Source organism: Callorhinus ursinus, unplaced genomic scaffold, assembly GCF_003265705.2.
Source record: "Callorhinus ursinus isolate GAN/ISIS: 27379988/994484 unplaced genomic scaffold, GSC_fseal_2.0 scaffold13, whole genome shotgun sequence".
NCBI classification, from domain to species: domain Eukaryota; kingdom Metazoa; phylum Chordata; class Mammalia; order Carnivora; family Otariidae; genus Callorhinus; species Callorhinus ursinus.
This window is the reverse complement of record NW_027397075.1, coordinates 38576468-38601644: the sequence shown is the minus strand read 5'-3', so window position 1 is coordinate 38601644 and position 25177 is coordinate 38576468. Positions and strand designations below refer to the sequence as shown.

The 25177-nt window shown below is 34.8% G+C and overlaps 1 protein-coding gene across 1 annotated transcript in view; it reads left to right on the top strand.

Annotated features, from left to right (window-relative positions):
- Nucleotides 1–25177, top strand: part of HMCN1 (hemicentin 1) — a 489046-nt gene that overhangs the window by 391318 nt on the left and 72551 nt on the right. Inside the window, exons 58-71 of the mRNA XM_025877925.2 lie at nt 2810–2971; nt 3673–3786; nt 3905–4107; nt 4406–4487; nt 4595–4726; nt 5267–5416; nt 8152–8311; nt 11171–11295; nt 11522–11705; nt 12315–12412; nt 13529–13807; nt 18148–18344; nt 21534–21615; nt 22995–23131. Coding sequence (XP_025733710.1) covers nt 2810–2971; nt 3673–3786; nt 3905–4107; nt 4406–4487; nt 4595–4726; nt 5267–5416; nt 8152–8311; nt 11171–11295; nt 11522–11705; nt 12315–12412; nt 13529–13807; nt 18148–18344; nt 21534–21615; nt 22995–23131 — 2105 coding nt within the window. The remainder of the gene's footprint in view (nt 1–2809; nt 2972–3672; nt 3787–3904; nt 4108–4405; nt 4488–4594; nt 4727–5266; nt 5417–8151; nt 8312–11170; nt 11296–11521; nt 11706–12314; nt 12413–13528; nt 13808–18147; nt 18345–21533; nt 21616–22994; nt 23132–25177) is intronic.

Here is a 25177-nt window from a genome sequence, read left to right as displayed (position 1 = left end):
ATTGTTACAACAGAGGATGGAAGCATTCTTCTACCTTCCAAAGGCCAATAATTTGACTCTAGATCCTTGCTCACTGCCTCCTCAAAAATTTCTTATAATCTCCTCTCTTCCCTTTATATATTTAATATCCGATTTCTTCACTCGCACTCACTCCTTCTGCCACTGTGTTCCAAATTTCACCTCCACAACACCAATGAAACTACTCACTGAATTCACCAAATGGCATCTTTATGAAGTCCAAGAGGCACTCTCTAGGCTTTATCTTTCTTACTTCTGTGCATTTGACATCTTGGCCATGATAATTTTTAAAAATTCTCTTCCTTTGGCTTTTGTGACACCCACACCCCTTATTTATATCTTGCCTTCCTGGTCTCTCACTCCTGGTTGACTTTGCTGGTTCCTCCTTCTCTACTTGATTATTACATTTTAGTTTTTCAAGCTCTAGGCTTTGTTCTGTTCCCATGCACATCTTAGGTGATCTTATGCATTTCCAAATCTCAGATACTATCTATGTACAAATAGTTTCCAAGTTTTTATTTTTAGTCAGGGCCCCCCATCAAGAACTCCAGGCCCTTCTATCCAAGTATCTACTTCTTGCTGACACAAATGTCTAGCAGTCACTCTATGACAATGTGTATATAACTGAGTTCATTATCTTTTCCCAAAAATGTCTTCCTCCTCCAATAATCTCTATCTCAGTAAAAGGAATCACCATCTACCTGTTGTTCAAGTCAGAAAAAATGGATGTCATCCCTGATTCCTTCTCCTCCTCCTTAAGTTTTACCCCCAAAACATCAAGTCCTAAAGATTCTATCTCCAAAATGTCCTGGGATCCATTTACTTGATCCTTTTTGACACCATCCCAGGCAGAGTTACCATAATCTGTTACACAGATTACAGCAGTTGTCTCCCTGGACTTTCTGAATCCCTTCTAACCTTCTAATTAGTTCTCTCCACTGTAGCCAGATTGAGATCTCTGAAATTAATTTTTGATTAAACCACTCTTCAGCTTGAGGCCATATTTCAGCATTCTTAATGAATGGGTCCCAGAGACCTTATAAGATCTTACCTTTGCTGGTCCTTTAATTCTCTGTCCATCTCTCCTAACCTTGTTCTTCAAATTCTAGTCATGCAGGCCTTTTAGCTACTATGTTCTTTCTCCATTTGGGACTTTGTATATGTTATGCCTTCTTTCTGGAAGGACACCCATTTTCTGTCTTCCACTTAACTTATTCCTGCTCATATTTCAGTATCTTCTTCAACGTCACTTCCTCCTCCTGATCCCCAGTTAGGTTGGTTCCCTGTTGATTGACACTCATCATACTTGTAATTATGAGGCAGTATAGAACAGTAGCAAGAATAAGGGCTCTAGAGCCAGACAACAGTTTTGGGTCTCTTTCAGTAACTACTTGTGAAACCTTAGGCAAGATGCCAACTTTTCTATGTCTCAGCTTCCTCATCTATAATATGAGAATAAGAACTGTATTTAACACATGAGGTTGTACGGGAATTCAATAGTATATGTGAAGTGTATGTGTGATAGTATATGCAAAGTGTTCAGAACATTGCCTGGCACAGCATACCCATGCAAAAAAATGTTAACTGTTATTTTTGGTTCAATGTCTGTCATTACTGTCAAACTATTAACTCTACGTCTATTACATTTTCACACTGTATCAGCACTTAGCACAATGTCCAGAATACAGTAAATAATAAATGTTTGATAAATGAATGAATATTAAAATTAATTAGTGGGTGAAAAATAACCATGTGATAGTAAAAGAAATTTTGCCTTTTTGAAGTTTTGCTTTTGTTTTTGATGTTGTTTTAAGACCTCAGTCTTAATATAATAGAATGTTATATTAATTGCATTCCTTAGTTCATGTCTCACTGTCATCTTTGGCCTGAACAAACCCCATCTTTACTTTTATTTGTTAAAATATTCATTTGTTCATTTTTATGCCCATTTCTTGCTCCCATTTCCCCTTTCCTTTCATAGGAAACCATTCAGTTGTGTATGATATTATACCTTCTATGTCTATGTGTTCTTATAAAAATCTGTTGTTCCACATGCATATGTTTTAATATGCATAAATGGCATTGCATTGTTAATCTCTTTCTTACTCCACTTTTTCTCTGTACTGCTTTTGCTTTTGGAATTCTTTTTTGTTTTCAACAATAAGCCATAGCATTGTTTATTTCTTAAATTTTCTGCTCATCTTGAATATTATTTTTTTACATTGTCAAAATAACCTGTATAATTTGTTGCTAGACAGATACCCTAAAATTAAATTTCTATTTTACTGTTGCTATAAGCAGTAAGATAAAACCTTAAATAAAGATATAATGTTAAATACAAGAATATTCAAATGTACTATTAACTCTTTAATTTTTTATTAGACCACTCTTCAGCTGAGGCCATATTTTAGCATTCTTAATGAATGGGTCCCAGAGACCTTATAAGATCTTACCTTTGCTGGTCCTTGAATTCTCTGTCCATCTCTCCTAACCTTGTGCTATTAAGTCTTTCTTTATACATTGACAAAACCGTCTTAAGAATTGCCAGCTACATTATACAAATAAAATGCACAATAATTCTGTCTTTGAAAATTCTAGTATTCTCTTTCAAGGGAAAAAAACTGATGGAAATGAGTTTGATGAAGGCATTAGGGAATTCTAAGAAGGACAGCTAAATAATTATCATTAACTCAGTGCTTTAGCAGACTATGGTGGTCGGGTTTATATTAACAAATTGGAATATGTATTACTGATAATATCAGATTTTCTTTTAATGTATTTGCTATTATAGTTCCTCCAAGTGTCATTGGTCCTAACCCTGAAAATCTCACTGTTGTGGTGAACAATTTCATCTCTTTGACCTGTGAGGTCTCTGGTTTTCCACCTCCGAATCTCAGCTGGCTCAAGAATGAACAGCCTATCAAGCTAAATACAAATGCTCTTATTGTGCCTGGTAAGGAATTTATTGCTCTTAACTGGTGGGCAAAACTTTCCCACTTTTCTCAATACAAATGGCATCAACTTAACTCTCTTTCCAAACTTTTGTCTTGCTCCTTTTATTTGTTCACATTAAATGCCTCTCTTTATCTGTTTGGGGCCATTAGGATAAGATTGTATAGATTTATTTCAGTGGGAATGTACAGTAACAAGGTCTACTTTCAAGAAATTATGACATTTAGGAACAAACTTCTTAGTAATTCCTTGGGGGTGATAGACTAGCCAACAGTGCTTTCATTGGATAAAATCACTGGTTGTTTTTAATTAATCCTAAAGCTCCTTGAGGATAGATAAATAGACCAATAATCATTTCTACACAGTGGGAGATTTAAACCCAGAAAATACTTATTAACATATTTTGACTACAGTACAATTACTGTTTGCTCACTAGAACCTGTATCAAACAGTTCTACTGTCTACGTTTGGTTACCGGAGAGAAAAATTTTATGAACTTCTTCCTTTTAAGGAGGTAGAATTAATACTGAGATCAAAGGAAAAGGAAGGATCAAAGACACTCAATTTAATTCAGTTCTTTCATTTTGAATAGGAAATTTTACTGTAAGAGAAAGGATACATTTTGCTATTTATCTTATTGATAAAAAAGTTATTAAAACAACCTCTATGCCACTCTTCAATTTGCATTGTATTTGCCCACAGGTGGTCGAACTCTACAAATTATTCGGGCAAAGGTATCTGATGGTGGAGAATACACTTGTATAGCTATCAGCCAAGCTGGTGAAAGCAAGAAAAAAGTTTTCCTTACTGTTTATGGTTTGTCTTCACTCTCCTCATAAAATTCTTTCCTTTTTAAATTGGTATCTAATACTTTCTATCTGAGCATCTTAATGAAGAAAAAAAAAATCCGTTTGTTCTTGTTTCTCTCCCTCAGTGCCCCCAAGCATTAAAGATCGTGGCAGTGAATCTCTTTCTGTAGTTAATGTAAGAGAGGGGACCTCAGTGTCATTGGAGTGTGAGTCAAATGCTGTCCCCCCTCCAGTCATCACCTGGTATAAGAATGGGCAGATGATAACAGAGTCTACTCACTTGGAGATTTTAGCAGATGGACAAATGCTGCACATCAAGAAAGCTGAGGTGCATCTTTTATTCTTGTTTGTGTGTCATGACTTGTTGGTGGGATGATGGAAGAAAGAATTGGTAGTTGCATATTCTCTTTACTACAGTGAGAAACGAGATTTATTTAAAAACGGCATCATCAATGCTATTGACCTTATTTTTATTTTTTATATTAAAAAAAAGGCAGGATTGTAGAAGGCAATTAGAATGGGGCATTGGAGCATAAAGATGACTGATGATTTAATCTACACTGGAACAGTGTGATTGGTCATCTGTAACTTAATGGAGCACATACAATAGTATCTTTTTCTTTTAGGTATCTGACACAGGCCAGTATGTATGTAGAGCTATAAATGTAGCAGGACGGGATGATAAAAATTTCCACCTCAATGTATATGGTGAGCATCTGCCTCTAATACAACTCTTTTTCCCCCAGATATGCAAATGAAAAAGTGTCCTGGATTAGCTTAACGAGGACACATGATTTTCTTCTGTCTTTTCACAGTGCTACCTGGTATCGAAGGGCCTGAAAATGAAGTGGTTGTTGAGACAATCAGCAATCCTGTGACCTTAACATGCGATGCCACTGGAATCCCACCTCCCACAATAGCATGGTTAAAAAACCACAAGCCCATAGGTAATATAGTTGTGCATTTTTCATTTTTGTTTTCTTTTGCTCTTAACTCACTAGATTAATAAACTAGCACATTTTTAGTATTATGCTTATAGCTGTGTTTAATCCAAAAAGCCTAATGGACTGAAATATAAACTTACAGAATAGACATGTAAGATGGTTATTCATTACATAGAGATTTTTCTTATTTCCTTTTTCAAAGAAAGCTCTCATTTAAAATGAAAGTACAAAGGACAAACTTTTAAGAAACATATTTATGACATAAAATAAGATGTATTAGGGCACCTGGGTGGCTCAGTTGATTGAGTGGCTGACCCTTGATTTAAGCTAAGGTCACGATCTCAGGGTCCTGAGATTGAGCCCCATGTGGGGCTCCCTGCTCAGCTCTCCCTCATCGTCTGCCCCTCCCCCCACTCACCAGTGCATGCTCTCTCTCTCTCAGATAAATGAATCTTTAAAAAAATAATATATATTATGGTGAATTATAGAGATGTTAAAAATAAAAGCTTTTTATGTTTTGTTTTGCTTTGTTTTCACCTCTAGAAAATTCTGACTCGCTTGAAGTACATATTTTGTCTGGAGGTAGCAAACTCCAAATTGCTCGGTCTCAGCATTCAGACAGTGGAAACTATACATGCATTGCATCAAATACAGAGGGAAAAGCACAGAAAAATTACATTCTTTCAATTCAAGGTAAGTGAGGTATGGGGTAGGCCTGGCTGGCTAATCCAGTAAAGCATGTATGACTCTTGATATCAGGGTCATGAGTTCAGCCCCATAATGGGCATAGAGTTTACTTAAAAAAAAATTATTTTATTTTATTTTTTTATTATGTTCAGTTAACCAATATATAGTACATCATTAGTTTTTAATATAGTGTTCAATGATTCATTAGTTTTTTAAAATGCAACAAGGTATGTGGGGTACACTCTGACCTACCTTCAGTTCTTTATTATATACTATCTATAGTACAAAATAAAGCTACATCTAAAGAGATCATTTATAGGGGCACCTGGGTGGCTCAGTCAGTTAGGCATCTGCCTTCAACTCCAGTCATGATCCCAGGGTCCAGGGATCCAGCCCCGTGTCCCTGAGCAGGGAGCCTGCTTCTCTCTCTGCCCCTCTCCCCTGCTCTGCTCTCTCTCGCTATTACTGTCTCTCTCAAATGAATAAATAAAATCTTAGGGGAAAAAGAGGAGATCACTTATAATTGATTCAAAATACCTTAGTTTCATATTTTTTGGATATTTTATTTTTTCCAGTTTTGTTGAGATACAAACACTGTCTAAGCTTAAGGTATACAGCCTAATGATGTGACTTACAAAATACCTTTAGATTCACAAAAAATATTTTCAATTTCCTGTCCTACATTTATCAGTAGATTTGTATTTTCATGAAAATGGTCATAACTGTGGAAAAAAGAATAATAGAAATTTCATAATCTATTTTTTCATGTCTACTGAAATTACTTTTAATAGTATTTATTCTATTGAATTACTTATTTATTTTAATCTGGTATAACTTATTTTGAGCTAAGCCTATAGATCTCTTCATGTTTATGTAGGTAAGTAAGATTTAACTCATGAAGAGATTGTAGTGTGTTCTAACTACAAGTCAGGGATTGGGTAAATTTCAAGTAAGCATGAATCTTATACTATTTTGGGGTAAGAGTAAGGAGCATTAGTTCATCCAACACTTAATTAACTTAATTAACACCTACTATGTTCCAGCATTATATTGAGCACTGGAGGGAGAACTTGCATACTTTTGATTTTCAGTAAAACTCTGATTATTACTTTTCTCCTAATGTTTAAATTGAAATGGAAGTCTAACTTGAAACTAAGTTGAATGCTAGTTTTTTTCTCGTTAAGTTTTTTGCTAGTTTTTTCCTGGTATTACAGGTACTATGAAAAGAATTTCTCATATATTATAGAAGTAACTGTGAATATTTATTATCTCCCTGTTGTACTCTGCTAAAGTTAAATTCAAAAATATTAATTTTTTTAGTTTTATCGAGATGTAATTGAAATATAACATTGTATAAGTTTAAGGTGCATAATGTAATGATTTGATAAATGCATGTATTGCAAAATAAGATTAAAATCCATCACCTAAAAATTAAAATTAAAGAAAAATTGAAATAAATTTGAGTATTGGTGTTTTCTCTGATTAGTGATACTTTGAGATTTCAAAAGCAAAAAAGGGAAAAATAACTATTCAGAGATTCAGCATCAGAAATTATGTTTAATTTTGTTTAATGCATTAATAAAATAATAAGTACTAGTCATGGAGAATGTGGTATGACCAAACATCTTACATGACTGTATATTTTATCATGTCTCAGGACTAGAGAGATGTGTATAGGGCCTAGTCCAGTACTTGTCCTATATTAGATACTTATTACAGCATGGCTCATTAAAACTCTCATTGATTTGACTAATTTAGTAACTCTAAATTCTACAGATTTGGTACAGTTATTATTGTCTTCTGGACAACTAAAATGAGATTTGGAGAGGCTATAAAGTGATGTGCTGGTAAATATTTAACAACTGACTCTGCAGACAAAAAGGTCCTGATTTGTAGCCAATCATTTGCCAGTTTCTATGGTGTAAATATCCCCACTGTGGCCCACTTCAAGTTCCCAACATGATGTCAGTGAACAAGAGGAGTAGGGAAGATGTGTAAAATTTGCTTTTGTGAGCTGGTGTGAGCTACCTCCAGCACACTACCATAATTATTTATAAGAGGAATTCAAATGTGTTTCTGCTTGAAACGATTGTCAATATTTTTATAATACATTACCTCTCAATCATATAATTAAAGTGAAAAGCAAAGATGGCCAGAAAGAGTATAGAAATGATTGGATTTTGAAATGTACAACAAGCCTATCCATTGTTTAGAATAATTTTTATTTTATGATGTTATATTAATCACCATACATTATATCATTAGTTTTTGATGTAGTGTTCCATGATTCATTGTTTGCCTATAACACCCAGTGCTCCATTCAGTATGATTTTTAAATTGCATTATGAAGAGAGAAACAACCAACTTAGATACTTTTCTCAGATATTGATGGCAAGCTTTTGTAAAACGTTCTCCTGAACTATACTAATTCTGAACTATATTGAGGATTTAATCTAAAAGTGATTCATTTGTCCAGGAAGGACACCCATGAGGTAGATTTGTCACTAGCCCATATGACTAAATAATTGTATCAACTTAGAAGTATATAACAAGAATATTGAAACGATTCCTTGACCTATTCCTCATTTAGAAGTAATTTATGGGATAATAATAGTTGGATCTTGAACCACAGTCTAGGAAAAATATGAAAAAAATGGCATATTGTTCTATGATTCTGTTGTATTTGTTAGAATTTATAACCTTGTGCCTTGTTAATGAAAATTTTTATCATTTCCCCAAAGTTCCTCCAAGTATCGCTGGTGCTGAAATTCCAAGTGGAGTCAACATTCTTCAGGGGGAAAACATTGAGCTGGCCTGCAATGCAAATGGCATTCCCACCCCACTTATTCAGTGGCTTAAAGATGGAAAGCCCATAAATAACAGTGAAACAGAAAGAATCCGGTATGTTTTAAAAGAATCTTTGCATCATTAATTATAAGGTATTCTACAATGCTTTATGTTTTAAATTTCACATGAATAATACCAAATTCAGTCTTAATGGGAACTTGGCTATCATTTTGTATTCAGAAAGAAAAAAGATAACATTTTAAAGAGCTGGACACAGAAATTCTCCTTAGACAATTGCTCAAAAGTGTGTGTGTGTGTGTGTGTGCTGCATGCATGTGTGTAAGTTTTCCGTATCCATCAACATCAATGAGTGAAGGAGTGCTTGGCTCATTTTGAAAAAAGAGACAATATCATCGTAACCTCGTTCATTCCTTGTAGTGATTTGTCCAAATCCCATTTTCTGCTGATACTTGTTACCCATACAACAAATTACATAGAGATGAATAACAATATGGTAAGGGCTTCCTGTTACTTTCAACAATAAATGCCTTTAGAAGAACAGTCCAGAATTCTACTCTCTGCTAGATTACTTCATCACAAAGCCCCATTGTATACACATATCAGAGTAATTATATTATTTGAAGAACCATACATGCATACGTAGGCATTAATTAAATGTATTACAAGCTTTATCATTTTAAACCAATATTTTAAATTTAGGGTTTGGACTGTTTTCTAGTCAATGAATTGAATATACATAATTTAAAGAAAGATAAGTAAATGTTATTTTCTTTGAAGTCATTTTATATTAAAATTTAGATATTTGTTCCCATTAGAAGATTGGGTAAATTGCCAAATAATATTTTAGAGATGTTTTAAGTTTTATTTCTTTGGTGTGCACATATTTCAATAGTTAACAAATATTTAATTATTTTTATTAAATCAGATGGTATCAACCATATTGCAAGCCAAGTACTAGATAGGTGGTGGGACCTAAAGATCTTATAGGATAATATTGATACCCAGGAATTTATGATCTGTCATTCTTCTCTTACAATAAGGTCCCAAATGCACTTTTTTAAAAATTTTTTATTGTTATATTAATCACCATATATTACATCATTTGTTTTGGTGTAGTGTTCCATGATTCGTTGTTTGTTCATAACACCCAGTGCTCCATGCAGAACGTGCCCTCTTTAATACCCATCACCAGGCTAACCCATCCCCCTACCCTCCTCCCCTCTAGAACCCTCAGTTTGTTTTTCAGAGTCCATCATCTCTCCTGGTTCGTCTCCCCCTCTGACTTACTCCCCTTCATTCTTCCTCTCCTGCTATCTTCTTCTTTTTCTTTTTTCTTAAAATATGTTGCGTTATTTGTTTCAGAAGTACAGATCTGTGATTCAACAGTCTTACACAATTCACAGCGCTCACCGTAGCACATACCCTCCCCAATGTCTATCACCCAGCCACCCCATCCCTCCCACCCCCGACCACTCCAGCAACCCTCAGTTTGTTCCTGAGATTAAGAATTCCTCATATCAGTGAGGTCATATGATACATGTCTTTCTCTGATTGACTTATTTCACTCAGCATAACACCCTCCAGTTCCATCCACGTCGTTGCAAATGGCAAGATCTCATTCCTTTTGATGGCTGCATAATATTCCATTGTGTATATATACCACATCTTCTTTATCCATTCATCTGTCGATGGACATCTTGGCTCTTTCCACAGTTTGGCTATTGTGGACATTGCTGCTATAAACATTGGGGTGCACGTACCCCTTTGGGTCCCTACATTTGTATCTTTGGGGTAAATACCCAGTAGTGCAATTGCTGGATCGAATGGTAGCTCTAATTTCAACTGTTTGAGGAACCTCCATACTGTTTTCCAGAGGGGTTGCACCAGCTCCAAATGCACTTTTTCTATATCTCACTTACTGATTATTTGTTCACATCCCCGCAATATGTATAGGTTTGCAAATGGAACAATTTGCCAATCAACTTACTACTTTCCTTTGGTTATGGCAACCTCCTTTTTTGTTTATTCATATGATTAAACCCATGGAATTTTAAAATTCATATTTTGAAAATGAAAAAATATCATAGATTCATAATAATGTAATTTTCTTTTTTTGTAATTTTCAATAATCATATTTAATAACATTATATGGTAGAAATGGAGTGTTTACTTTTGACATTGGAAGATTCTAATAAAATCACTGTTGTAGGAATAACTAGAGAAAGCCATTTAATCTCTTTCTAAAACAGGAAATTTGTTTGATAATTAATGGCTTGTGAAGGGAATCAGTAATGCAATAATATTAACTTAAATATCTTTGATCATCTAACCGTACAGTTATTTACTATTATGTAATTCAAGGGTAAAACTCTAGCAATTTGTGGAAAAATTTTTGCAAAATATACATATACATAATACTGAGTTGTTGTCACAGTTTAAATAAGTTATCCTATTCTCATTAAAAATATTACTAAGTCATTTATAGTTAGTTTTCAGTATATCATTTCTTTTAGTTTCTTATTATAACATTCTTCAGATTTCATACCAGAATTTTTGATAATTTTCATTTAATCCAAACCTTATTTTAGTAACTAAGGAAAAAGTATTCTAACTCTGAGGAAAACACTTCTTTGATTTGGATAGAGAAGTTCCCAACCTGATTTCATTCAGTTCCCATTTTTCTCATAAGGAAGTGGTGGATGGAAGACATGAATTTTATCTGGTTCTGTAGAATTTTAGTTGATTGCATGAAATCCCCATCAGTTTTACTAGCTCTGACTTTCATAGACTTCCATGTACTTCGTGAAAAAGATATGAACCATTATATATCTAAGATGACGATGCATTTTATGGTGGTATTTCTTTAAAGAACACAATAACCCAGAGTGAGTTTTCCAGCTCTTAGCTTCACATGAATCATCTCAGTGCCTTTACCGTGATATTTCCTTACAGGGTGACTGCAGATGGCAGTACATTAAACATTTATGGAGCTCTCCCATCTGACGTGGGGAAATACACATGTGTCGCTTCTAACCCTGCTGGAGAAGAAGACCGAATTTTTAACTTGAATGTCTATGGTAAATATGAAATTTCACTCTCTTTTGACTCTGCTACCTTCGGAATCTATCAGTAGAAATGAAGGTCCAGCAGTAGGTGCCTGAAGCATCTAGTTTTAAAATCTGATCACTGCCGTTTGCTTTTGGGATAAAAAGCAGCAGCATGGGCAATTGTAGTTGAACTGATTTGAACTAGTAATGCACACGCCACCCCTTCTCTCTCTCTCTCATTTTCTGCATGACATAGTTCCACCTGCAATTAGGGGTAATAAAGAAGAAGCAGAGAAACTAATGACTTTGGTGGATACTTCAATAAATATTGAATGCAGAGCCACAGGGACACCCCCACCACAGATAAACTGGCTAAAGAATGGACTTCCTCTGCCTCTCTCCTCCCATATCCGGTTGCTATCAGGAGGGCAGGTTATCAGGTCAGCTTTTATTATGTGTAATTTGCTAGACGGGTAAAGTCACTACGATGGTAGGCTTTAACTTTATCTAAATGGTGTTTAAGAAATTTTTTCCTAAATTTTTACTATTGTTTGTTTATTTTTCCCTTTCAGTATCTTTTTAGAAGAGGGAGGATAAACAACTATAAAATTAAAATGTTTTTTATTCTTATTTAAATGCTCATGTTTTAGTAAATTTGTATAAAATAGCTCTTTCGTAGACAGACGTTATCTATCGCATATGTATTTCCAAGAACTGCTATTGTAGAGAAAACTTTCTGTGGCAAAATAATAGAAAGATGTGTACTACAATCATGTGATTTTCATGTTAGCATTGTTCTGTCTTAATGTATATTAGAAAAATATTCACTCTTAAATTATGTTATATTTTTAATGGCTTACTGTCAGTGCCTAATCAACTTTGTGGAACAAATTGCATTTGAGGCATCTGTATTTTGTGGTGGATCGTTATAAGCTTCCTAACTAACATTTCCCAACATTAGTCATAATCTGTGTATAAATCAGAAATATTTTCTCTGTGTACATTGAATGGGATTAAATTATGAATTATTGGGTCAAATTGTTTTTCAGGATTGTGAGAGCTCAGGTGTCTGATGTTGCTGTGTACACATGTGTGGCTTCCAACAGAGCTGGGGTGGATAATAAACATTATAGTCTTCGAGTTCTTGGTATGTCTCAGAGATGACCCTAGTACTTTACAATATTAAGCAACAGGCTTATATTTAGATATTGACATGTCAGAAAGAATTGGTAAAATAGGATCTTGCTAACTAGGAAAGAATGTGTTTTCTCCCAAGGGGTCCATATGTATTGGAACATAATGTATTTGACATAACTGTCAAATTACTCTTCTAGGGGCACCTGGGTGGCTCGGTCGGTTAAGTGTCTGCCTTCGGCTCAGATCATGATCCCATGGGATCGAGCCCCACATTGGGCTCCCTGCTCGGCAGGAAGCCTGCTTCTCCCCCTTCCACTCCCCCTGCTTGTGTTCCCTCTCTCGCTGTGTCTCTCTCTGTCAAATAAATAAATAAAATCTTTAAAAAAAAAATACTCTTCTAATCTGGAATTTTGCCTTAAGTCAAATCTAAATTTTTAAAAATAGCATTTCAATCCAGACACAAGGACCCATCTTTTCATACAAAGAGAAAGTTCAGACTGTTTTCTAATAATATTAGTGGCTCATTTTGAGTATTTAAAATATGAATGAGTATGTGCAGATATATGTCTTCGTAAGTGTGTATGTGTGTGTGTGTGTGTGTAGACAGAGAGAGAACTGCAAATATTCCATTTCTGAAATACTAAGGTTTACTGGTCCAAATTTCTAAATCCCCAAGAACATCTCAGAACAGTTAAGTAACTATTTACTATAGCCTACAAATTAATTTTGTTGGATTATATAAAATTTACTCTAGAAACTGGTATTATTTTATTTATTCCCATACAGCAGTTCAAAATATACTTCTGAAACTATAATATACATCGTAACAAGTTAAAGAGACAAACCTAAGATGTTAAAAAATGGCCAAAACTTAAAGCACATTTAAATTTTGTGTGTTCTACAAGAAAACAATCCTGAGGTTTCATTGCTAATATCTTGGAAGGTTAACAATTAGCCTAATACCTGTTTTTATAATAGCATTATTTATATGCTCTCTTAAATTCTATATTTTAATAGATCATAGAAACACTACAGAACTAACTGAACCATTAAAAAAAATTTTTATCTAAGTTGGTCTCAAATTATAATAGATGTGTAAATTTTACCTGTTTTGTTTTCTGTATAGTGCCACCAAATCTGGACAATCCAATGGAAACAGAGGAGATCACAATAGTCAAGGGTAGTTCTACCTCCATGACATGCTTTACAGATGGAACCCCAACCCCCAGGATGTCCTGGCTTAGAGATGGCCAGCCTCTGGGTCCTAATACCCGTCTAACAGTAAGCACTCAAGGAATGGTTCTTCAGCTCAACAAAGCAGAGACTGAAGATTCGGGAAGGTACATCTGCATTGCCTCAAATGAAGCTGGAGAAGTCAGCAAACACTTTATCCTGAAGGTCCTGGGTACGTAAACATTCAATATTTGGGAAATAAGTGACAATACAGATTTAGTAAGTAAGTGTAATTCTTAGAATCACTTGCTATCGGGACAAAACTTGTGAAAACTTCATTGTATTTCATATTTCTGTTTTGTAATTTACCTAGGTTTACTCTTACCTGAAGAATGTTAAATTTAAATTATTTTGTTTCTTATTTGTCTAAAAGATGAAAACTCCTACTTATAAAACATTATTCATTAACAAAATCATACAACCATTTGATAAGTAGATTTTTAAGCTTTTTCAAGAATTAAAGCTATTGATAAGTACTAATTTAATAAAAAAGCATGATATTTGTACTATTTTATGTTATTTCAAACAATCTTTTCAAATGATCCAATCTCTAGATTGTAGTTATAATAGTAATTTCAAATAGTCTAGTTCCATTTACTATTGTGTACATTGAAGCAAATATTTGAAATGTGTATTACAATGTTCTATATGCAGACAAATAATATAAAGAGAAAACACATCTTTTACTTGAAGTAAAAAATTTTGACTTTGGGAGAGAAGTGAAGATGAATGAGATTAACTATTTCCATAATTATTTTGGGGGAGTTTTGTTTGTTTTTTCACTACAACGTAAGTAAAACCTCAGGCTCTTCCAGAACAAAATATACCTCACAAGGAACAATTAAGAATAATTTTGGCCAAAAAAAAAAGAATAATTTTGGCATGAGGTTAGCATGTTTTCAGAATGCTCTGTAATCTTCCTCATAGTACCTATACCAATTTAATCATTTATGTAACTTTAAAAGTCTGCTTCATTCTTAGCTAAGCTCTGTGATAGGCAGTACCCATCTTACCTATTGATGTATTCCCAGGATTTAGCATGGCATTTGACACATGATATTTACCCATTGGATTAAATTGAATGGAATTAGAATTTGCTAGCTGGATTAAAGGAGTTTTAACTGTAGAGTGAGATAGAATGCTATCTAAATAAACAAAGAAGAGACTGTGGTATAGATGAGTGTTCCTTAGAATGAAGGGTGGTAGTGGAGGAGGTACTCCAGGGTAGTTAGAGACAAAAGACAGAAGAAAGTGTGTGTTGATAAGGAAGGCCGGAATAATAAATTCCTGTACACCAATTCACAGAGTCTCAGGAATAACAGGAGATGACACAAATGTGCTCTTGTACATTATTCACATATTAAGTATTAACTATTGGCTATACATTATGGGCCAGGCATGTTTCCAGTCATCATGTAACAAATAATTCCTGTACACCTACAATGTATGTGACATATGGCTTGGTCCAACATGGGGCGGTGGGAAAGGGAGAAAGCATGCTCCTCTAGGAATTCAAGAACCCAGCAGCAGAATCACAGCCCAGAGCATTTCTGGATGTAGAAAACTGAGCCAGAAAATAACAACGATATTGTTAGTGTCATGTACAAAGAACAGCCTTCCTAGCTACAGGGTTTATAAGGATAATTTTTTCTTAAAACAGATTTGAAAACTGGCTCAGCAGAAAGATGAGAAGATTCAGCATTTCAGCATCTGTTAAAAGCTAATTCCATTAAAACCTGAAAAAGTCTTCACTTGGATCAATGCTACATTCCAAATGTGAAAGTAACCATCCTAACCTGGGGAACTGCTATTCTTAGCAGTTGGTCAGTGATCATGCATTGTCTGGTCACCCCCAGCATCACTAGATGCAACAACAGAGCAGGAAAAAGAGGAAAGGTGAAGAGTTGCCCCTCTAGGGACTTTCTTAAAAGCCATACAGAACCACTTCCATTTACATCTCATTGATCAGAATCTTCACATAACACTCCATCTACCATCTACGACAGAGGCTAGGAAATGGAGTTTTTAGCACACTGACAGCCCCAACAAAATTGGGGTCTGTTAATGTGAAAGAAACAAATAGATAATACTGGTTGGGTACCTAAAGGCAGGAAATAAGTGATGTTAGTCCAAGTAAATAGTATTGTAGCTCAGATTAGTAATGGAGGTGAGAGGAAAAAATGTATTTAGAAATAACTGCAGGTAGAAGTGTTAGGACTTACTTGAGGATTTGGATATAGGAAAGTGATGAAGAAGATACCAAGGATGACTCCGAGTATCTGGTTTATATGACTGGATGATTGGTAAAACCATCTCATAAATGCAGAAAATGATGGAAAAGGACCAGGTTTTGAGGAATAAGGTAACAGGTTCTGTCTGAATACATGTTTAAATTGAAGTAGTGTCCAAATATTCCACTGGAGATGTTTATCTGATAACTGGATTTGTGGCTCTTAAGCTCAGAAGAGAGATATAAGTTAAAAACATAAGTTCTGGAGTCATCAGAGTATGTATACCTCCTACTCTGTTCAAAGTATAAGACATATGGGCAAAACACAGAATAAAATAGTTCATAGTCACTTAACATCTATCTGTAAGATCTGATGACTAGGGGTTTGAATCAGGGGGGAATATGCTGTTTCTATTATTGTTGATGTTGTTTTAAATCTAGTGACTATAAGCTTTGAAGATAAAGGCCATGCCTAATTAATCTTTGTATCCACAGTGACTGAAGCATAGTAAATAACTAATAAATGAAAGGAATAAAGAATTGACTGTAGTCAAATAGAGAATCAGATAAGTGCTTTCGAGTAATATAAACAACATGCTTTGGAAATTTAAAGGGAGAGAAATTTTATTGTTGGTGTTAGAATCAAGAAAGGATTTATGGTTTTTACAAATGAATTTAATGACATTAATGTGACCCTGATAGTATTTGAACATGTTCAGTTAGTGGATGGGACTATTGGAGGATGTAACAGTAGAAGGAATAGCATTAGTAGAGTCACAGAGCAAGAAAAGACTGGATTTGTTGAGGGGAAAAAGTAGTCAAATTTGAAGCCTAGATTACATTTAAGTATATTAAAAGTACATAATTTTATAAAGATAAAGACCTATTGCAGAAGCTTTGGAAGCCATGATGAAGTGTTTTTATTTAATTCAGTAAGCAACACGGAAACACTGAAATCCTTAAGCATTCTGAAATCTTGGATCATTCTAAAATTCACTTAAGAAAATGGATTTTGACAGCAATACATAAGATGAATGAAAGTAAAAAAAGAAGTCATGTGGGTCAGTGGTTAAGAAACTCTTGACTTCTTAATTGTAGTCTGAAAAGGTATATAGATTTAATATATTGTCTTTCTCCACAAAGGAAAACAAGGACCATGGGTGGAATTTTTTTTTTTTTTTAGTAAACAGGTTTTAATAATAATACCAACAGCTGTAGTAGACATTGTAGTAGCAATAATTTTTTAAAAACCTTTAATTATAAAATAAAACATACTCAGAAACACAAAAGAAATGTGTAGTTTATAGATTATCTCATTGGACACTCACAATGATCCTACTAGTTAAATAATAGTGCTATTCTTATTTTAGAGGTTTGCCCAAATCCACTAAGCTAATAATTATTGGAGCCAGGATTCAAACTCAGGCTCTTTGACTCCAGATGCTCTTCTGTGAACCTCTGTTCTAAACTATGTGCCTGATTTAAAAAAAAAAAAAAAAAAGAAGTCTAATCCTTGGAGCTGTCCAACAGCTATTTTGGCTGCCTTGTGAAATAGTAAGCTGGAAACGTTCATAAAAAACTTGAATGATCATTCTATGTAAAGACTGCTTTAAAGGGATTCCTAAACTTGAGAATAGTTGGACTAAGGAACCTTAATGTTTCTTCCAAGTGTTTAGATTTTTAACATCCTCTTGAGAAAGGTAATTTAGAAATATAAATAACAAAAAAGGAAATTATTTCTGCCCAGACATAACAAATGTGTTCTATGCAGAAATAGTCTCCAAATGTAACTATTTTTTTCTTCTGCTTAGTCATTGTTTCCTCTTAAAGTTCTGTAGGGAAAAGATGAGAGCAGAATTCCACTGCATTTGCCTGTTACTTTTGTAGAAACAATAGCTATTTAGAAGGTACAAAAACACACTACTCTGTGGAAGTACCTCTCTTTAAAAAATGGTATGAGGTGAGTTTCATTTTTATGGTTCTCCAGTCTTCTCAGTTAGGTGAGACTGCTCTATGTATCTGAATCCCAGTTGCTGAGCTGTCTTGACTTGGACAGGCTTGCCATTTACTTCATGATCTCTGATAGACATGAGCCATCCCTTTTAAAATAGTGCCAGTGACAAACGGTAATAACATCTAGGAATTATCATTTTGGTATTTAACCAATTTGTAGTATATGAACATAAATTTGAGATGAATTTCCTTTTAAAGTTTTTCTAATCAGCAATATTTTATCAAACAGCAAGTTTATTTTGTTGTTCTTTTTAATTCCCTTTAAATAGAACCACCTCATATCAATGGATCAGAAGAACCTGTAGAAATATCAGTGATTGTTAATAATCCGCTTGAACTTACCTGCTTTGCTTCTGGAATCCCAACTCCTAAAATTACCTGGATGAAGGATGGACGGCCCCTCCCACAGACAGGTCAGGTACAAACTCTTGGAGGTGGAGAGATTCTTCAAATATCTAGTGCTCAGGTAAGTGTCAAAGTCAAAAAAGTTATTTTATCCTAGACTGTACTTCTCACTTGCTAATATAGGCAAAATGGAGAAATTATTGGTTTTGCATCCAAATGGATCACAGATCCCTCTCAGTAACCTTCACAAAGGTAGATTGGTTCTATAGTATGCATGCTTGGGTAGACACAGGGTAACATGACTAAAAAAGAGCAGTAGAAGTATCGTATTAAACTTGGAAGAAAGCAAGATACTTTAATTTTTCATGTTTGTTCACAGTGCTGTAAGTGAGTATTACACAGAGCTCTTAACTTGTGCCATGTAGCCCTTTACAGATCTGGCAAAAAGTAGTTCAACATATATACATATGAGGCCTCAAAGAGCAATTTTGGTCTCCCAGATGAACTAGCAGACATAAAAATCTGAAGAGACCCAATTTTTCAAACAACCAATTCAGTAAAATTGTTCTTTTAGTTTGTGTTTAAGGAAATTCATCAGAAACATAAATATATTAAAGAGAAGTATGTCTGGGATGCCTTACCATAACAGTCTTCTGTTTTACTAACAAAGACAAACCTTATATTACAGATATTCTCTATCTGTGCCCTAATACCCCCATCCATAACGTTGGGATAAAAATAGTAATGATACCTAACTCCTACACTTGAGGATTTAAAAGATCACCTAACATGCTTAGCCTAGTGCCACAGGCATGTAGTAATGTTAAATAGAGTTAGAATTGTTTTTCCTGCTGCTATTGTTCTGATAATCATCATCCCTTTAAACATGGAATAACAAATTATTTAATTATATTCTGCGTACATTTTTACTGAGGAAAGAGGAAGGAAAGGGAGCTGGAGAAAGAGAGCAAAGGGCTACGAATTGTCTACTGTGTCAGTCCTGAGTTCAGCTCTGGGCTCAATCACACCAGTGACTATCGTAACAACTCTGTGAGCCAGTCTTTATCTCCATTCTACACCACCAGAAACAGGCACAAAGAGATCAAGTACTTGCCTGCCAAGTACTCAACACTGTTCAGTGATAGAGCTGGGTCTCAATCCTATATCTGCTTCAAAAGCCTATCCAGTGGAACTCAGCACATTCCTTGTTTCTAATATCAAGAAGAACACGCCTTCCATCCCCCTCTTTTCTCTCCATCAAACATTGCAATAACTCAGAGAAAACTCGAGTTAAACTTTCAAACCACTTACTGAATGAAAATCCTTGAATGATATAATTTCAACAGATTAAAAAAGGAGCCAAAAGAATTTTGTAACATAAGGAGACAGGGAACTGTGTGGAATAGAATTATAAATACAAAGGAATAATGATAAAGCTTATAAGGAAGATTAAGGCCACATCACAGTAGGTCATAAATGGAAACATTATAGAGTTTGGTTTAACAAAAGGAGACAGAGATCCCATTGAGTATTAGTTGGGACCCACATGAGCTAGCTATTGTGGAGAATACAAACATAATACATAAAACCTGTCTCAGCCTTCAAGAAGTTTCCAGTTGTCTAGGGGATATAAAACTACACACATGATAAAATTAGGAAAAGAAACAATAAGAAAACCATTCAAGATATTTTAGAAGTAGAAAATTAAATATTATCAAGTCCCAAGACTGATCTTGGTTCCTCTGCTCCTCTGTGTTTTCAGAGCATTTTGTACATTATACATTATATTTCAGCTATCACATTATATTTCACTTATCTGAATTTTGTCTTTTCGTGTATGTATCTGTAACACAGTTATGCCTGACACATATTGGAAGCTTTGCAAATTCCAAATTGTGTGGTAAAGACAGGAGTTTCCTAAAATATCTTCCATCAAACACTAGTTCTGTGAGTTATTCCAATGGAGGAAATTCTGAGACCAAATAGAATTGGAAAACTTTATATACTATACCTTCCTCTCCTTTGTGAGCCATAGTGCATGTCAACAGTCCTGAAAAATACTACTCTAGAGAAATATGATTAACTGTCACTTTTCTGACACCCTATAAACAGAACACAGTTTAGAAAATATAGCTACAAATGATGACTGTAGGCATCCAGAAGGGCACAAACTGTCAGGAAATATTTATTGGAGGAGGTAAGATTTAGGAGTAGACGTGAGTGATGGTTCAAGTTTGGGTAAGTCAAAACAAGTGGAGAGGGCACTATTAATTGGGAATAAAGTGAGTTGATAGAGAAAAGTTGAGTTTTAAACGACTTTCAACATATGATGGGAAATGCGAAGTTATTCTCTAGGCCTCGGTACGTCATTTTAAATTCTTAATTGAAGGACTATGTGAGTGCCATTCTTAAAGTTGTATTTAAGTATTTTTGCAAACATACTAGTCTTAAATTTTTTTCGAAGGAGTTTCTGCGGCCTACCAAAAAGTTTTTCCATAACCTATACAGTCAGTTTTGAATGCAAGAATTTAAAAATTCACAATATTCTAGGAATGTTCAAGTAGTAAAATAAATGAAAACAGGATTTTTCTGCTTTTCCAAAATACATTTTTCACAGAAATAAGATAGTCTGTTTTACAGAGTGTATTTTATGCGTACGTAAGCATGGGCTGTGTCTACACAATGTCAAACATATGAAGGAAGACTAACACTTCCAGTGGAAACTATGCACGGGGTTTTTAAAGAAATGTTTCTGGTTTTAGTCAGATAATAGTAGATTATGTTGTCAGTCTGACACTGTTTGCAGCCAGATTATATAATATAGCTCTTTTGTTTCACCATGTTTACCAAAGGTACATTCAAAATGTGGAATTAATGTACTTTATTTAAATAACCTGATACCTTATTTGTTTACCTAATAAACTGTATTGCATTTTCTTCAGGAAGATGCCAATTGAACTTTTAAATCTACCATTTAAGTCCATAAATATTTGTTCAATAAATATTGTGTGTCTCGTCTGTGACCTCTGGTGCTAGGTCCTATATATATCTGCCTTTTCTGAGATCACTAAATATACCTAACGTGCAAACATGTTGAGATCAGATATTGAAAACCTCTTAAAACATAGTTTTACAGAGAGCTATGTTATAGAGATCTAATATTAAAACAGTTTATTAAATTTTATTTGTTGTGCTATCTTAATGATATCTTGTTTTGTGTGAGACTTTATATTCATTCTAGTGAATGCTTATTCTCATCACGAAAACTGACATGTTAACATTGTGTAATTCACTTATTTGGATTTTGCAGGTGGAGGATACAGGAAGATATACGTGTCTGGCATCCAGTACTGCAGGAGATGATGATAAAGAATATTTAGTGAGAGTGCATGGTAAATTTGGCAAAATGTCCTGCAATCTGTCATATACTAATACCTAATTAGAAGCCGTAATTCATGGAACATGGAGCAACTCTGTAGCACATCATAAGATATGTTTATGTATAAGGAAATAGTATTTTGCAAATCTGATTCTTATATTTGGCTGATCAAGTGCTTTTTAGAAATACTTCAGTGGACTTTTTGACTCATTTATTTTGTTTCTGCACAAATAATTCATAGTTCTTTATTTAAAATCATAGACTATAAATTACAATAAAAAAGAAAATATCATCCAGTCTCATTACACAAAGGCTTTTCTGCATACAGATGTTTTGTCACAGAAATGTACCCTACAACATACAGTATCCAACTTGTTTTTCATATCTTCTAATGGTTTGATGAACATGTTTTCATGTCAAAAAACATATTTTTATAACAGTTTTTAGTGATGGCATAGTGTCCCATTTTATGAATACACTGTCATTTATTTAATAAATTAATTTAATTCCCTATTTTTGGATTTTTAAGCTGTTCTTGAATTTTCATCAGTATAAGGAATACTGTTATAGATATCTTTGTGCATACATATTAGCCTGTTTCCTTAATTCTTTTATTTTGATAAATTTCTGTAAGTACACTTGCTTGATTACACATACACAGGTACACATTTAAAGCTCTGAAATTTATTGCCAAATTACCTTCTAGAAAAGTTGGGCCATTTAGACTCAGGTCAATATTATTTCAACATAGAGATAAGAATTACTCTTTTTGGAAAGGAACATTTAAAAAACCAAACAGAAGATACCTATTTCATTGTCTTAGTCACAATGACTAGGCAGTGCAAATTATCCGTAATTTAGGTGCCCCCCCCCACCACCAGCCCTACACACAAATTAGGCCTGCCGTTAATTGACATGTAAGTTCTGCATATAAAAGTCACATTAAAAAATATATTTCTGAATATTATGAAAGTATATACATTTCTCTATATTATGATGGAAAAGACCCTGAGTTAGTAGTTTGGAAATCTGATGTTGAGAGAAAATTCTTACCAAGTGTGAGACCTGGACAAGAAATCCTTTCTTTGTGCCTTAGTTTCTTTACCTGTTAAATGGTGATAATATTGTGATTATATTACTTATCCTGTCATTTGTGTGACTATTGGAAGAATTTCATTACTTTATATATGTGAAAGTACGGAGTAAGACTTAAAAAAAAAAAAAGTCCACTACGGGTAGTCATTTGTACCACGAATTGAATGAGTAATGTTTTAAGTTTATGCCTCTTATTTTATATAACAGAAGCAAAATTTATTGAAAACCTAACATAATTCAGATCATTTTTATATCTTGTTTACTGAAAGCCTCTGACATGTTTGTTCTCACACCCAGTACCCCCTAATATTGCTGGAACTGAGGAGTCCCAGGATTTCACTGTGTTACGGAACAGACAAGTGACATTGGAATGCAAATCAGATGCAGTGCCTCCCCCTGTAATCACTTGGCTTAAAAATGGAGAACGGTTACAGGTAAATCTTGCTAAATTCCACAAATCCATTTTGAGGGAAAAAAAAAATCAGCTGTAGTGTCTTTGGTAGGTAGACAAAACCAAACAACATCAGGCTACTATTATTTGACATTGGAGGTGTGGACACAGGATCTTTTAATCAGCCTTCTTTTCTCAACCTGTGCTTGGGTAGTTATTAACTAGTTATGGATCAAAAGACAGGTATTTTGTTTCAGACACTCTGTAAATTGGTGCAAGTATGTATCTCCTGGAGCCCGGGAATTAAAATTGGATTTGAAACACTCAGCTATTTCTTTACTTGAGAGGTAAGAAGTCATCCAAGTCTCAAAGGAGCTGACCTGTCCTGCCAAGTGTCATGGGCAAATTTCTTACTGAATTTTTCTGGAATAAACTGGGACCTGAGGAGGGCCCTTCCTTGGATACCAGGAACATAGGACTGGAATCCTTGAAGAACACACTTACTGGCTCTCTAAAGCTTCGCATGCTCACGTGATATCTGTCTGCTATCAGAGTGTCACAGCCCAGGATCCTAAATAGCCTTTTAGGTTGGTGCAAAGCCTTGACTTTGAATGCTCTAATTGTTCTTATCCTAGTAGTTACTTCTGCTTTTTTTTCCTCCTTTTGTTTCCACTCATCCTTTTAATATAACCTACTGTGTTACATTGTGCTTAATTATAAAAGATGAAGTCCCCTAACACTTAAGGCAGAAAGACTTCTTCCACCACCAAACCAAAGGACCAAAACCAGACTGGATGCTGAGAGTTACTTACATGCTAAATTATCGTGGGTATCACTTAACCTTCCTGTGTCTCAGTTTCTCTATTTATTGTGCTCCTGCTATAACGGTGGGCACTGTAATTGCTACTGAGAGTAGTCGTGACCCCCAAGGAGCTCACAGACTACTTGAAAAGACGTAGAATTAAATCAAAGATTACATACAGCATGGACATGACTCATATGTTAGGGTGATGTATGTAGCATTTAATGAAAACAGAGAAGAAGCAAGTAACTCAGACTCCAGGGTAAGGAGCAGCTCAGGGGAGGCTCTTGGAAAGGGCGAGTTCAGTTTTAACTGATGGGTAGATACTGGGTGAAAAAGAAGAAAGGTATTCTAATCACAGGTAATGACATCTACAAAGCCACTACAGGAAAAGGAATGCTGCTCTTGCAGAATTGCAAAGGAGCTTGGTGTGGCTGAAGGAGGCCTTGATTAAAATCCTTTGATGATTCCCCACAGATTTCAGGATTCAGGTTAAACTACCCCAGTTAGCTCACAAGACCTTTCACGTTCTGACTTTTTCTCCACAGTTTTATCTCCAGTGTGTGCATTTCACTCAGTTTTGAGTGAAAATAGTGAGGCACCTGCGTGGCATAGTCAGTTAAGCATCTGGCTCTTGGTTTTGGCTCAGGTCATGATCTAAGGGTCATGAGACTGAGCCCCGTGATGGGCTGCGCACTCATTGCGGAGTCTGCTTAAGGTTATCTCTCTCTGCCCCTCTCCCCGTTCCCGACCCCCACTCTTTCTTAAAACAAACAAACAAACAAACAACAGCTATTAGGTGTTCAGATAGAAACTGAGTGAATGTTGATGATGGAGAAGTTTAGGCTAATCCCTGCTATGATCAAGTGTTGTTAGTACTGGGACAGGGTGAGTTCAACAGTTATGAAAAAAGAGATGATTCAGTTTCAGATATTTTGAGTTTGAATTACCAATATATTATCCAAGTGGAAATTCTTAAAAGTACTAAGAAATATGGGTCCCTATTTCATCAAAAACATCTTTGACTTGGTAGTCCTCCATGGTATGACCAGTTGTTAAAGCCATGGGTTTGTATGAAGTTGACCAGAGAGAATACAGTGTGAGATAACCTATAAATGAGAATAGAGTGTAAGGCAACACTAATAATTATAAGGTGAACAAAGAAAGAAGAAAAGAAGATCAGAACAGAGAAGGAGGACTCAGAGAGTTAGGATTAAGTATAGGATACATTGGTGTACTAAAAGCCAAGGAAAAGAGAGGGAGTGGTTGACAGAGTCCATTAAGATA